Source organism: Botrytis sinoallii (assembly GCF_014898435.1).
Source record: "Botrytis sinoallii strain Bc 23 chromosome Unknown BSIN_008, whole genome shotgun sequence".
Classification (NCBI taxonomy): domain Eukaryota; kingdom Fungi; phylum Ascomycota; class Leotiomycetes; order Helotiales; family Sclerotiniaceae; genus Botrytis; species Botrytis sinoallii.
In genome coordinates, this window is record NW_024066035.1 from 510,182 (window position 1) to 526,335 (window position 16,154).

General features: G+C 42.9%; 2 protein-coding genes across 2 annotated transcripts; both read left to right on the forward strand.

Annotated features, from left to right (window-relative positions):
• The first annotated feature begins 1,168 nt into the window (after nucleotides 1-1,168).
• Nucleotides 1,169-5,055, forward strand: EAF02_005230 (uncharacterized protein). Its single transcript, XM_038901278.1, has 6 exons — nucleotides 1,169-1,657; nucleotides 1,846-1,862; nucleotides 2,087-2,238; nucleotides 2,584-3,774; nucleotides 3,820-4,269; nucleotides 4,320-5,055. Exons 1-6 carry the CDS (start codon nucleotides 1,608-1,610, stop codon nucleotides 4,344-4,346), a joined length of 1,887 nt encoding a protein of 628 aa, XP_038758618.1. The 5' UTR covers nucleotides 1,169-1,607; the 3' UTR covers nucleotides 4,347-5,055.
• A 6,109-nt stretch (nucleotides 5,056-11,164) lies between these two features.
• On the forward strand, nucleotides 11,165-15,076 carry EAF02_005231 (uncharacterized protein; the record flags this gene model as incomplete). Its single annotated transcript, XM_038901279.1, has 10 exons — nucleotides 11,165-11,756; nucleotides 11,808-12,011; nucleotides 12,079-12,392; nucleotides 12,444-12,536; nucleotides 12,589-12,745; nucleotides 12,800-13,044; nucleotides 13,103-13,469; nucleotides 13,503-14,369; nucleotides 14,419-14,702; nucleotides 14,753-15,076. The coding sequence occupies exons 1-10, from the start codon at nucleotides 11,588-11,590 to the stop codon at nucleotides 15,074-15,076; spliced, it is 3,024 nt and encodes a 1,007-aa protein (XP_038758619.1). The 5' UTR covers nucleotides 11,165-11,587.
• Nucleotides 15,077-16,154: the final 1,078 nt, after the last annotated feature.

Consider the following 16,154-nt stretch of genomic DNA (forward strand, 5'->3'; position numbering starts at 1 on the left):
CTTCCACATACTACTATACTACTGTACATGCATCTCGATTTTCGATAGGGCAGACGATCACACTTCCCATGGTAAATTTTGGATCCCTTGTCATTTGTTTCTTCGGCTTGGCTTCTTCTTCTCTGTATGGTCCTGTACCGGTCTCTTTTTAGTTCTTTCGTTTCTTTTGAATCCCCGTGTCCGTCCGTCTGACCCCTGGTAGGTTTATTATAGTAAGGTAGTAGGTGGGTGGGTGAGTGGTACATGATCTCCAGACAGATAGGTAGGATGCTTTTTGACAAGTCTTGGATGGGATCAATGATAAAGGATTGTACGGTAGTATCTATGGTATAGTAGCACCGCACTGTATGTATAGATTGGCTTCCCGAGTAGATTGTGATTTTAGATGTGGATATGGATGTGGATATGGATACGGATGGATGTGAATGTGAATGCGAATGTGGATGTGGATGAAGTAAAGTATAAATGTTCCATGACTGCCATGCCATGACTTTCATTGCTGTTTTTGAGGGGGCTGCTTGTCATGCGCATACCTGACTACTTGTAGCCTGAGGCACTCTAGAAATAATCCATGCCACCGCTTCCATTGATCTCAAACCCTCTCTTTGCCTTTGTGATGAACATGCCGCAATGGTAGAAGCACAAGCACACGCAACCAACAGATGAGAATCACATCTGTGATGATAGTAAATACCATCTTCGAGATGAGATGTGCAATTGACTTTCTTCACATGCTCATATATGATATATTTATCTGAGCATTTCACGCATATAGCACATACATATTTATTCTTTCCCTCTCTCCATCTCCATCATCACTTCTGACCTCACTCGGTCCATCATTCACATAACATTCGTGATCGCTTCCAATCCCAGCGTCACAATACCTGGTCCTGAAGGGTCATACAATTTCATCTTTTCGACACAGAGGAAAAGAAATACCTACTCGGGACTAGTCCGTACTCAATGGGGACTAGCCCACTTGAATAAGATCGTCCCTATTGCACTTTCATACCCTTTTTTTACTTTTATCCAATGATTCCTCCTCCCCTGCTTGAATTCTTTTGGATCTCTACCCACTTCCCAGCCAATCATCGCTCGTCTCTGGCTTTTTTAATATCGTCCTTAGCTTCTAGCTACAAGCCGGCAAGTTGCAACGAACAAGTCTCTTTTTCATCCATTCCTCAATCTCGAATTCAACACAGCCCGCAAAAAAAAACATAACTACAACAACATAAAATCCATTTTACATACATCGACAACATCACCACCACCATCTCAACAATTGAAATTCACGGTCCTTACAAGATTCCATCCAGCGCGCAAATCATCATACATTTCAACCCCACGATACCACCGCATTCCATTCGATCCCATTCAATTCAATACCCCAAATCCGATAGAGATACCCCATACCTCAAATTTCGCTTTTTCCACTGTACTGTACTTGAATTCAATATACATCAACCTCTGAAGCTACACCATCACGAATCAGACCTCTTTTTGATCATCACCATATCAAATCGAAGAAACATCGATACAACCACAGCAGCCATAACCACAGCGACAACAACGTCTGGCCTTCCTCGAAGTCGAACGAAATAGCAATGACGAAGGAAACTTTAACCTCGGACAAGGTGAACTATATCATTTGGAAGTACGTGTTTTCCTCGTGATCCATCCATTCGGGCTTTCTCTCTCGTTCACACACACATATAACATACATATACATACACAATACATACACACATTCTCTCTCTCTCTCTCTCTTTCTCTAAATCCAGGTACGGAGCGGCTCTGAGATTACATTTCGCTAACAGCAATTTATTGTACTTTGTACTCTAGATATTTAATAGAATCAGGTATGTACATGTACATTGAAGAAGAGAAAAGATAAGGAAAGGAAAGGGCAAGAAGGATAAGGATGAGGATGAGGATGAAGATGAGATATTCAAAATCCTCATTCAGTCTTTTTCCTAATTATCTTGGGTTCTTGAAGCCTGAGGTAATCCAAAGATGGTAGTTGGGGGGAATTATTGTATGAAGAATCATTGAACTGATCAAAATTCTTTCCTCTCTCTTGCAGGTTACGAAGGAGCGGCTCGTCACCTTTCAAAAGAGTGGGACGTTCAACAACCAGATTTATTACCATTTGCGCCCCATGTCGGAAAGCATGCACTAGTCTCCGTTCTAAACAAAGGTCTTCTTTATGATGCATATAACAGAGAAGCATCAAGGGTATGTTGAAATCGTTACCTTTTCTATTTTTATTTGATATAGTTTTTTATGCCATCACACATGATTTCTTTTTTGGGTTTTGGTTTTGGTTTTGGTTTCGGTTTTGGTGACTTTGATTTAAATCTTTCATTTGACAAAAAATCACTTTCATTCATCCCTCAATTCATGCCTCTTCACTCACACTTCACTTGATAAATCTTTTACACTTCATTCCACACTCCACTCCACTTCACTTCATGCTTCATCTTTCTTTCATACATCTCCTCTCCCAAGACCGTTTACTATTTAATTGGTTGGATATATATCAACTACAGATACTCTTTTCAATTAACACCCTTCTTTTAGGCATTCCGTCAACACCAAGGACGCTCTCAAGATGTTTCAGATTCAGAAATACCAATGGGTGTTTTTGGTCCCTTGGAAATAGCAAACAGAACTATTCCCATCATCACATCACCTCAAGAACCTCTCAACAACAATGAGGATTTGGAAATTGCTCGGAAACATCAACTAGAAGAAGAATCAATTTCAAATTCAAATGGTCCTCCAGGAAAGAAACCACGACTTACCAATGGTTATGAAAATGGTATTTCAAATGGAACCACAAACGGAAATGGAAGCTCAAATTACTACGATTCGGCTTCAACGCCCATGGAAATTGATGTTGATCAAAATGGTGATGGCCACGCGTATCCCTCACCAGAGCAACTGCCATCACCAGTCACTGCCACCATTGGACCCGAAAGGGGTACCCAGTCCGAGAAAGTCACAAATCTCAAAACCGAAACATTGTACCTAGACTTATTGGATGACAATGTATCAAAATCGACCGTATTATATCGTTGCGAATGGAATCCAAAACTACCAAATCTCTTGGCCGCGGGGGGAACTGAATCATTAGCTCGAATGTGGGATCTATCAAGTACGGTCGCCGATCATATCAATGGAACTAATAACCCTAATGCTTCAGGCATGAATACGAATGGGATTGTTCCACCGTGTATTCCTCTTCTCCAGCCTCTCGCGCCTCAACCGACAATGGTCAATGAAGTTACCTGGTCTTCGGATGGAAACCATATTCTTGTTTCGAGTGAGGAACCTGATGGAACCGCAACTGTTACTGTTTGGACTGCTAAGGGTCAACTATTGCACACCTCTAGCCCAATGGAAGGTCCAGTCGTTTCTTTGAAGTGGAACTTCTCGAATACATTATTTTTGACAGTTTCTCCAATTACACTTAAAGGGCTTTCTACACCAGCATCAACCTTGACGGTCACTTCGATGTCCGACTTTACAACAATACAACATACGATACCATCGATGCCAATTTTCGAATCCCCGCTGGAAGGTCTATGGATGAGTGATGAGGATTTCATGGCTTACGGAAATGAATTTCTACAGATATTTCGATACACGGATGGAAAGATCAAATATTTGACGAAATATGAACATCGTGACGATCATCGTGTAACGCATGCTACTTTCGACAGGGAATCAAAGTTACTTGCTACTGGTAGTCAAAGTGGTATGATTGATGTAGGTACTTTCACTGTTAAGCTTGTTCATTACTAATATTCTTAGATATGGGATGAGAAAGGTCGTTCTCGAACATTCAATGCTCATACCGGACCAATTACTTCCCTTGAATGGCAACCATTACCTCCATCTGATTCGGAGAGTGAAGGCAGTGAGAGCAATGAAAGGTTGTTGGCTTCATCTAGTGAAGATGGCGCCGTTAGCATTTGGAATGCCAAATCTTTGGAGCCAAAGCAAAAATGTTCAATGACAATTGACTCGACTAGTGTTTTCAAGGTTAAATTCACTCCAGATGGCGCATTCATTGCTGGTGCGACTAGTGATCGAGTTTTTATTTGGAAAGTCGACGATGCTTACTTTCCTCGAGCAACTTGGAATAGACCACCTGGAAATGGCTGGCAAACACCACAATCAACTGAGTCAAATGGAGAAGATGAACATGCTCTGAGTTGGGATGCACATGGTCAAAAATTGGCTTATGGTTGCAATAGTGTGGTATGTATCTTGTGTGTTGTTGTTCGAACGAATACTAATGGGTTGTATAGTTGGCAATCATCAATTTTAAACGCTGATCCTGGAATTACCTGTCGATATAATACAAGAAAATGAAAGGCGTTGACTTTTAAAATAATCCCCTGTCACTTTGAAGACAACAGGAGATGACAAGAGACACCGAGTGAAGTTCCTCATTATTCAGCATGATGGAGTAGGCAAAAAGTGTTTCTTTCCGTCACAAAAGAGGTATTGAAATGATCATGAATAGATCATACATCCCATCGTATCTACTATAGTAGAGAATCGTCAAAGAAAATACGAAGTTGCGGAGCATGAACATTGGAACGGAGTCTAGAGCTGCAAAAAGATAAGATAAAGGCAAAGCAACATTTGATACTGACAATCGCGACACAAAGAAATCCATTACACCTGGGTTGACCGTATTGGATGCATGAGAGGGAAAGATACGATTGATGATTTTAAATGTGTATCATAGAAATGTTAGAGAATTGGGTGTCGGGCGTATTGCACATTGAAAGAATTGGGAGTTTGGGATGATAGGATTGGATAGTATGTTTTTAGGGGATTGGGATGGCATGGGATTGGATTGGAGTGGAGATCAAAATCAGGGTGGTGAAAGTGCTTCTGCTTATGTGTAGATTATAATTCATGGATGGGAGAGTGAGGTGAAGGATGAGAGAGAGGGTGAGAGATTGTGATTGAGAGATTGTGATTGAGAGATTGTGATTGAGAGATTGCGATTGAGAGATTGTGATTGAGAGATTGAGAGGAAGTGGAGTTGGAAATGAAGAAGAGGGCGGTGGATTGTATAGCGATGGGTTACGAGGTGACCTGCGGAGATGTAGGAGGAGGAGAGAATAGGTGACGAGGGGAGGAGAAGGAAAGAGAAGTTAAGAAAGGATTGGAGATGGAGAGGAATCACTCGAAATCAAAAGCAATTCGAAATCAAGAATCAAGAATGAAAAATGATATAGCATGACTTGAATGTGTTTTGGTGAGACTCGAGAGTGATAATCTGTTGTTTGCTTGCGAGGGGTGAGCAGGGTGATTGTGAGGATTGCGAAGGTATGATTGTAATATTAGGTAGGTAGGTATCTATGATCTTTATAGTAGAGTGAGGGTGAGATAATCTACCTAATGATGTATTGTGTTGTGCTGTGTGGATTTGAATTGAATAGGTAGGGTCAAATGGTGTCGTATTGTATCGTATTGTGTCGTATAATATTGTATTGTATTACTGTAGGGATGAGAGAAAGTATATTTAATATAATATAGGAATAACCTGAGCTTTAATTACCTAGTAGTGGGCGAGGTAGATGAGATAGATGAAGTAGATGAAGTAGGTAGATGAAGTAGATGAGGTAGGTATTAGGTATATAAATTGAAGAAGAGATGTTGATGGGAACTGGGTTTGGAACTTGGGGTTGGTAGGGCTGGGGGAGGGGTGAGGGGTGAGGGGTGAGGAGTGAGGAGTGAATGTGTAGGAAGTAGGTAGGTAGGTAAATAGGTAGGTAGGTAGGTAGGTAGGTATCTGGGGGAGAGGGTCTGGGTAGTACGTCTGGAGCAGGGGGTCTGAGTAGTAGGTAGTAGGTAGTAGGTAGTAGGTAGTAGGTAGTAGGTAGTAGGTAGGGGAAATATGGGGAAATATGAGGGTATTTGGGGTTGGGATGAATGTGATGGATGTGAGGATGTGATGTGAGGACGTGATGGATGTGATGAATGTGATGGATGAGATGGATGAGATGGGGTATAGTATATATAATATATATATGTAGATATATATTTATCTATTATATATATTATATAAACTCTTCTTTTGATTCTTTTATAGAGATAGATAGATAGGTGTATAGGTAGATAGGTATATAGATATTTAAGAATATTATTTCTATTACTATTACTATATCTATTACTATTACTATATCTACTAGATAAATTTAAGTAGAATCCTTAGTATAACTATATCATAGCTATATATTTTTAGTATATTCTCTCGATAAGAGTTTTACAGCTATTTGATAGTAATCTAGTTTTTAAAGGATGTTATATGAAAATACTATCTACTAAGTAATTATTATTAGTTTCTATCTTTTGATAAGACTGATTTGAAAATAGATATTAGAGATGTGGAAATTTAGATTATAGGAAGGTTAACTGAGATATAAGTAATAGGAACGATAAAGGTTATATAGAGGAGTTAATAGCGATACGTGTAACGAAGATGATATCAAGACCATTCAAGTGTGTTGGGTCACGTGATAATCACATGCGTAGAAATGTGAGTATCGGAGGGATGTGATCTAGAATTCTGTATCATTCTGCAAAGATACAATTACACTTAAAGAATGAACACGACCATCTCCCACATCTCATACTCACCAGAAGAAAACACGTGAACAAAGCCCCCAGCCCAGTCCAGTACGCACACCAAACTCACCTAACCCATCACCCACCCACTCCTGGGCAACACAAAGTTCACAAAGACACCCAAGCCAAGAAATTTTTGCACCGAGAGAAAAAAAAACCGGATCCAGTCACCCAAGCACCAACCAGCCATGTCTCACCTATCTTACCGGCACGTCCAACCATTGATTCCGATAATCCCGATCGTATGATCGTAATCTTGGGAGTTTGTGCGCACGCTCGTTGTGGATGGTTGTGGTATTGTGTTTGAGGATGAGGATGAGGATGTGCAGATTTGTGTTTTTTTTTTGTGCTTGGATTTTTTTATGAAAGGGATGGGAGGGAAGGTTAATGAAGAGCGAGGTTTTGGGTGAGGTAGGGTAGGGTAGGGTGTGATATGTATGTATGTATGGTTTTGGTGTGGTGTATTTAGGGTGTGACATAATTAGATGAGAGATGAGATTGTGGGATTGTGAGATTAGCTGTTAGTGAGATTTTGAGATCGTGTGGATATGAATGAGGATGAGAATGAGGATGACTTTTGGTTTTATGATGGATTTGGATCTGAGTTAATAAGGAATGATAAAAGGGAATGGAATGGAATGGATGGAAGATTTTAACTTGTACGTATACGAATGTAAGGCGAGAAGGAGAGAGGAATGTTCAAAGATACGATAACCGAGTTAGGCAAGCAGGAAAAGCCAAGGCTAGATGTGATGCTATTGTAAGAAAGTTAAGCCACTCAAGCCACTTTCCGTTTTTTACTGGCAGTTGTGGCTGATAAACCACGGGAATATCCATGGATGCGTGTGATGAAAAAAAGCCACGTCAAGTTACAATTGGGGGCCAAGTGGCATGTGACGATCGAAAGCCAATTTAGATTGAGGCGAATACTTATGTGTTGTGCAGGGTGAGTTTGTGGTTTGCGGTTATTAAAAGAGGGGAAGAGTTTGAAGGAGATAACGGGAAACGGGGGATCGTGAAGCTACCAAGGCCTTTTTTTGGTTCATGGTGTGGTTGAATCGAAGGGAAAGAAGGTAATTGAATCGTTGGTGATTGCGGGGGATAAATTGGTGGTGCAGGACTGGAGTTGGTCTTGCTTGCATGGCATGACATGACATGACATAACATGACATATAAGCGAATGAAACGGATGAAAAGGGAGAGTGTTATGGACAGTTTGCTAAATGTGTCTGATCGATTGATTGTTGAGGATTGTTGAGAGCAATACATGGGAGAGGCGGTTAGGAATCGAGAAGAAGAAAAGAGTGATGATGAAGCACATGAGTTAAGTAGATGTATCATGTTTGTGACTTAGGTTGTGGTATGGACATGCAGATGGGCTGCGCTTCTGTAGGAGATGCATGTGCGACGGGTTAGTGCAGGGGAGGAAGTACCTTCTGTACTGTAACGTACACTGGACATGCGTGAGGCGATTGGAATTGGGGTGTGATGTGATGTGATGTGCGGAAAGAAGAGAATGAGTTGAATCGATGAATCGATGAATAGATGGATAGATGGATAGATGGATGTATTACTAAGTATATTCTTACATGGGTACTTGAAAGATGACGAGTTGGCAAGAAACTCAACCCGATAACAAACACAAGGCGAACAGGATTTCGAGGTGGGTATTCGTCATCAAGCTTCTATCAAATCTTACAACGTGGAAACGTGGTTGTGGGGAGGAAAGGTAAAGTTTGGAAGAGATTTTTAGAATGTTCTCGAGTTGAACAACGGATTGGGTTGATCAAAAGTCAGTCTAGTGAAAGGAGGGAATGGGTTGTCATTTGAAACAACCTTAAATACGATACGACGTGCAAACAACTCGGAATGTGTGAAGTGGGTGAGGGTAAGATACGATCCTGACTCATGGAAACTTGTATTTTATGGTTTCAATTTCTTGAGTGAAGTGTGTAAATCCTCCGTACCTACATGACAAAAGAGCATTTGATGCTCCGTGTAATTATCATGTACCGCCCGGAAGAATAAGGTAATAATGCCGGTTGGGGGCGCTGTCCGCACGGCTGCACTGCGGTTGACGGCTGTCAGATGTATTTCTTAATTGAGATGGTGAGCCGAAATAGACCGAGGAGGGGAATAGGGGGTGTGATTTGATGTGGCTTTGGGTGGTTTCGGGGTACTGGATGGCTTAGGTGGGTATCCGAATTGTGTCGTAGATGCTAAACTGCATTTAGGAGATAGAATCGCAATAAATCGTGTAGATTGGTAAATCTAGTGGAATGAATGTTCGACTTTGAATGGGGAATTCAAATTGAGATGATTGTTTAGATTTACCTGACTACGATGACATCTAATAAACTCTATTGTTGACTACTACCTCAACCATTGGATCTACCCGGGAAATGTTATTCCTTCTTTTGTGACTTGTCCTTAATCAAGTAATCAAACGTGATAGGACTAAACTACGAAAAGGAAAGGGAATGTTCACCGTTTATGATAACTAACCAGGATTTCGATGGTGGTTAGTGTTGCGTACATACTTAGATACACTTGGGTTCTGCACAGGCGAAAGATGTACAACAGTGTGGGTGGGTGGTGGCACTGAGTGGGTGAGATCCTGGTTCCATATCGAGTTTTGTCGTACAGTTTGAGGAGTGAGCATGAATTAGTTTACGGCAACTCATTGGCCTTGTCAAATTATGAATGCTTTGGATGCAACTGGACAACTGGGCAACACACCCTTTTTCTCACATGTCTTATAAGTAATTCGTAATGTGCCTAGTATCTCATTAGTATCTTAGTATCTACCATCCTGGTACCTGCCAGATGAACATGGGCTTAATTGATTCCGAGAGGATTGATTGAGGCTGTGATACACACACAATATCTTACCTACCGTGCGCATCTACCACATCAATGCATGACCCTCTCTTGTGGTGGATTGTGGTTAAGACCGCCGCACCATCCCCCCATATCTTCTATGAACGGATGAAGATCATGTTTCCTTTCGTTTTGCAAACCCAAAGTCAAAGAATACTTATTCAACGCCTCTCGCCGCCTCCAAATGTTTGACCAACACATGGCTGAAGAATATCATGCTTCCCTTCTCTCAATCATGATATCCCAAAGTCCTTTTGCATCAGCGGCTTTGTGGAACCTTCCCCATCAATCCAAGAATCCATTTGTTCATCCACCTATCCCTCCATCCATTCATTCATCCATCAATTAATCAAATGCATTGCCTAGGACTAATAAGCATTAAGCAAGTCAGAACCGAGCCGGGCTGAAGAACAACCTACCTGCCTACCAACACAATAATCCCTTTCCAAAGACCCCTGACACCACACAAGAGCCTGTGCAGTGAGCATTGTCATCCATTTCGCGATGCCATTTCCGAATGCAACTGTAACCATCCTCAACTGGTCTCGCTGGTGTAGCTAGCTTACCACTGGGCACCCACACCATCTTTTTAGATTTTGTGGATTTCAAGCCTCGCCGAGAACACTCCACTTATATTTCTACAGGGGGATACACGCAACCCCCCACAGCCCTTTGTGCCTTCCCAGCGAACTTTATCCACCTTGAATCATTCCCTTGAAAGTTGAGACAATCAGTGGATATATGTTTGGCAGGGCCCTTTATTAGGGTCAATGGAAAAGGGTCTGTCGGGTCTTGACTAATAAATAGTTCCAACCCTCCCTCCCTCCTTCACTTGGTCTGAGGCTGATGATTAAGGTTGGACATGAACACATACTTGAACAGGTTAAGACGCAAGAGACAAAAATTGGATGAATGGATTGCTATCAGTCAAATTCGACTTTGCGTGCGGAATGTTTTGATTGGATTATCACGATTTCCTTTTTCCCTCTTTTCTATGGCCGTCTTGGCGAATAGTTAAAATCCGGCGGCTGCAAAGTAAGAAGCGGAGGAGACTTGTTAAAAGTATGGAGACTATGGCACTATGGAGACTATGGAGATGATCTAATTTTTTTCTTGAAATTTGATCGGAGTTTAAATTTTGATGGAGACTTCCTTCTTTAGTCCATCGGCCTCTGAAATCACTTCCCAATAGAGTTTAAGACTTACGAGTTCTCTTTATTAATCTTCCGACACTATGAAAAAGGAAGGAGTCAGTCATTAGTCACGTGTGCTGGGGTTACGCTTGAAAATTGTTATCTTTTTCAAGCTATTTAAGAAAAGAGCGATCGGCGGCGGAAGCTTTCCTTAAAGGAGTACTAGTTGAGAAGAAACCATGGACTGTTTTAGTTAGCTTGTTGACATCGTAACAACAGTAAGCGAATACTCTAAAAAGAGCTAATTCCGCTCTCCGTGTACCTTGAATATTACCTTTATTTGTTTAGGAAACGTTTTTAATCCTCAGAAAATTAATTAATTCAAAAGTAGTTTGGTCGTGGGTTAGGTGAGTTATCGAGCCGATTTTATACCAAAATTCAACCTGTCCGCTCGTCATCTCAAATGTAGAAGAATCTTTTCGTTTTCGATTGAATCAACGTGCGAAACGAAGAGAATCATAATTTCAATGACGGCGCAACTCGCATAATCGCATGTCAGATAACCTCAGTAGTGATTTGGAAAGAGCTACAAAGATAGCTTCGAACTAGCTTTCAGACGACATTCACTAAAAGCTCGAATTTCCATTATTTAACCCTGCACGCCACGCTTTTTGGCCGTCAAACGAAGCTTTTCGGTCGCGATTTCAGAACACAACTTAGCTTCTTCAACGTCGCTACAAGGGCTTCGAGATAGAGGACATTAATCTTGTTGGAGAACAATTGTTGTTGTTGATCTCAAGGATTTATCGACAAAAGATATCTTTCGCCAAGCTATTTCATTGAGGTGGTTGGGCGCGTAATCGCCAGCACATAATTCCGACGCATCTCAAATTCGCGATCGCATGCTATAATCACTGATGGCGGCGCATCATCCATCACCCCCAGCGGGCATGCAATTGCATCACCCTGCTCACAATGGTCCAGCTCCCTCGGGAATGGCTCAACAGCAACCAAACTGGCCGGCTCCTGCGCCAACGCCAATGCAACAGCTAGCTGCCATGAATGAGTCTGTATGGCTTCAAATTGGTAAGAATTACTCACTATATGCATCACATAAGTCACTAATTTGTATGATAGGAAGCCTAGCAGAGCTCTTAGGCAACAATGATGAGGCTCTGGCCGCGTATGAACATGTACTTCGCACGAACTCAAGATCTATACCGGCGATGAATGCCATAAGTTCTATCCTTCGCGCACAAGAGAATTTCGCCAAAGCGGTTGAATATCTACAAAATATCCTCAAACTAGACGGGAATAATGGAGATGTTTGGGGTAGTCTTGGTGAGTGTGACCTTTTTTGGCATTGCGCAATCAATTGCTGTTCAAATACAATACTAATATGTGATAGGACACTGCTTCTTAATGATGGATGATTTACAACAAGCGTATTCAGCTTATCAACAAGCTTTATATCATCTCCGGGATCCCAAGGTTAGTAAATTCATGCGCGTTTTGTATCTCAAGCCTAACCATTCACTTCAGGAGCCGAAACTTTGGTATGGTATCGGAATACTATATGATAGATATGGTTCTCTTGAACACGCCGAGGAGGCGTTCTCGCAAGTTATGAGAATGCAGCCAGATTTCGAAAAGGCCAACGAAATTTATTTCCGCTTAGGTATAATTTACAAACAACAGCAAAAATATCAACAGAGTCTGGAAGTAAGTCATCTGATCGAAAATTCAGTGATATGTGTTCCTAACTGCTTTTAGTGTTTCCGATACATTGTCAGTGTACCACCAACTCCATTGACAGAAGAGGACATTTGGTTCCAGATTGGACATGTTCACGAGCAACAAAAAGATGTAAGTCGGAAAGTTGGAATGTGATTGGATGATTCTGACAGGTTGGTTGTAGTACGATAATGCCAAAATTGCCTACAAGCGTGTTCTCGATCGGGATCCAAAACATGCAAAGGTCCTTCAGCAACTTGGATGGCTGCATCACCAACAGAGTACCAGTTTCCAAAGTCAAGAGCAGGCCATTGAGTACTTGGAACAATCTGTCGGTTCCGGTAAGACTCGTCAAATACGATCGGTCTCACATTTCACACGCTAACACGTGGCAGATCAAAGCGATGCACAAAGTTGGTACCTCCTCGGTCGGTGCTACATGTCACAACAGAAGTACCCCAAGGCATACGAGGCCTATCAGCAAGCTGTTTATCGAGACGGACGGAATCCAACTTTCTGGTGCTCGATTGGCGTTTTGTACTACCAAATTAATCAGTACCGAGATGCGCTTGATGCATATTCCCGCGCGATACGCTTGAACCCGTACATCTCCGAGGTCTGGTACGACTTGGGTACTCTGGTAAGTTTGCTTCATCTTTAGCCGGTCGTGTTTGAGACATTGTTAATCGTTTGTATAGTATGAATCATGTAACAACCAGATCAACGACGCTTTGGATGCTTATCAACGTGCTGCCGAACTTGATCCCAACAATGTTCATATCAAAGCTCGTCTACAATTATTGCGAAGTGGGCAAGCCAATGGTATGCCAGGTCAGGCAGCTGCTCCTCTACCACAAGATGTACATCCTCAAGCTTATCAAGCCACTGGTGCTGTTGGCCCTCCTGGGCCTCAATGGGGAAATCCTGCTCCTCAAGCGCAAGCGCAAGGACCACCTGCAGCTAATGGATGGGGAAGTAGACTTGCTGAAATTAATCCTCCTTCTCAGCCACCAAATCCTTTTGATCAACGAGGAGCTGATCGTGGTCCAATTCCACCTGCACAACGTGTACCAAGCCCTAGACAAGACCAACAATGAGACCATATCCCTGGCACTGATGCTCGTCAACAACTTCCACCTCGTCCTCGTTCCCCTCAACGGGCTCCCATTGATATGAGGGACCCTAGAGACCCCAGGGATCCTAGAGATATAAGAGATCCTAGAGACCCTAGAGATCAAAGAGACCCTAGGGACCCCAGAGATCCAAGAGACCCAAGGGAGCAAAGGATCCAAGAGGACCTAGAGAATTCAGACGGAATCAAAGATTCTCGTGTCGACCCTCGTGCCGCAGACCTTCAGCCTCGTGATCCCAGAGACCCGAGAGATCCTAGAGATCAAAGGGATCCAAGGGACCCAAGAGATCAAAGAGATCAGAGAGAACCCCGTGACCCAAGAGACGCCCGTGACCACCACCCTCTAGGTCCTTACCCAGGTCCTGGGGCGGGAGCAGCATCGGGAGCACAGCCACCTCCACCTGCTCACGCACAACAATCACAAGGTCCTCCTTCTCAGCCACAAAGAGTTGCGAACACAAACTACGCTCCTCCACCTTCAGGTCCTCCATCCGTACTACCACCAGCTCAAAGTGGAATGAACGGTGCTGGCCCTGTCCCTTTGCCTTCTTTTGGTCGTAACAGCCCTCGACCAGAAGTTCGGCCAATAATGAGTGCAACAATGCCATCTCCCAAGACTCCTTATTCCAATCAACCACCATACGCTCATCACACCGAAATCCCTGAAAGGAGTGGAATTGAAGGAGGCGCCCCACCCCCACCATCCGCTTTAGCTGCGGTAGACGCCCCATCTTCAGATCGTGGTGACAACAGACCACCATCCGTAGGTCCAAAGCGAATGCGTGAATGGGAAGACGAACCCGCAGTGAAGAAGCCAGCTTCAGATGAAAATCGTGCACGACTAGAAGACATGCACCACCGAAGACCTTCTACACCACCAAGTGGACCGGGCACAATTCTATAGAGCACGTCTGAAGCCTCGTCGTGTCGAAGATCAAAGAAGAATCGAAGAACAACGCCTTGCTGAAGAGCAGCAGAGACAAGCAGAGAACCAAAGGAGAGTTGAAGACCAGCGCCGCGCAGCTGAGGCACGTGCCGCTGAACAGCGTCGTGCAAATGAGATTATCACCCCCTCAGAAGCTGCGCATCATCCACCAACTCACGGCATGCAAAGCCATCCAGCAATGCAACAAGATTCGCGTCCACCACCTCCTCATACATACGAAGTTGGGACCACCCTCCTGCCCTTCCTCGGCAAGCTACTCCAATCAAAGAGGCTTCAATAGACGAGCGTGATCGTCAACAAGTACCGGTACCACACCAACCATCACTGGCTCAGCGCATGGAGCAAGCCCCCTCAACTCCCGCACAACCAGCACCTGCTGTCAGTGAACCGGAACGTGCAGCACGAAAAATGGATGTTGATGAGAATTACGATGATGATGGAGAAGAAGATAAAAAGGGAGGAATTGTTTCGGCTCAACCATCAGGACCTCCATCCGTCAGTGGTGATCCAAAAATCACTAGTCCAACAGGCGTTAATGGACATGCTGCAAATGGATTACCTAATGGGCAACCAAAGATTGAGACAAATGTTTAGGAGTAATATCGAAATCATGTCCTTATAGTTCCCCAATGGGCATCACCCGTTCGGTGAATGCCCTCAACACGAGCACATTGCAAAGATCAGAAAGCCTGCTGAACAGATTTGCAATGAGCGCGAGTTGTGTCTATCTCCAACTTGGACAGTTGCCACTACCTCATGTAAAGGGTGACGAGTATTTATTTCATTTTCTTTTCTTGTTATTTTTTTCTCGGCTTGGGGCGGAGCGGAAGGAGATTTGAGATTTGACATGACATGGTGGTGGTGGTGATGGGTGGAAAAAAATCTTTTTGAACTTGCTCGGCTCAGCTTAGCTTCTTTTCTGTTCCTGTTTATGATTTGATAGTTAAGGTTAGTTAAAGAAAGGAACGCACTTGGGGGAGAAAAAGAGGATCTCGGATTTTCATCTCATCAATGGTTGGGTGGAAGGGTGGGATTGGACATTATCATATCGCTATTGGCGATACATGAGGATTTGTTTTCTCGGGAATCGTGTGGGATGTGGAAAGAATAGGAAGATAAAGCAGATGGATGGATGACTTGAAGGGCCGACGGCCTCACGGTGAATAAACACATGGGATATCGGATGGATGAACGGGTGGAGGGATGGGGCATCTCGGTTTCTTTTGTAGCTAAGTATTAGTATGTGTGTATGTGTGTGGTGTGTACAGTGATCGATTGATATGATATGGAATGAAATGGTGGATCTATAGCCAGGAATATCAATCACGTGGAATGCATGTTGGGACTTTACTTTATTGTAGTTTTAATGGTTTGAGTGAGGTGATTTGATGTTATGTACTTTTATACAACGGATTGAGATCTTGATCCTCTATCAAGTAACAGCTACGACTGACTACACGCAGAAGAAATGAAAGATCTATAATCACTATCAATAAGAATTAACGAAGAGAGTAAGAGTACAACTCTGTAGCATTTAAGAAATGAATAGCGCTCGTTCAGGTACAGGAACACGAAACGTTGGGAACAACTGGGCTGTTTGTGCAATTCCTCGATCCGTCGATCCATCACTTATTACTTACTTTCGTTATTGCCACAAGGCAAGAAGATATCA

Bases quoted from the DNA above. Each gene is read 5' to 3' on its own strand.
- EAF02_005230 (XM_038901278.1), top strand. From the start codon at position 1,608: ATGACGAAGGAAACTTTAACCTCGGACAAGGTGAACTATATCATTTGG. The intron at 2,239-2,583 runs GTATGTTGAAAT...CCCTTCTTTTAG, and splicing joins ATAACAGAGAAGCATCAAGG to GCATTCCGTCAACACCAAGG. The intron at 3,775-3,819 runs GTAGGTACTTTC...TAATATTCTTAG, and splicing joins GTCAAAGTGGTATGATTGAT to ATATGGGATGAGAAAGGTCG.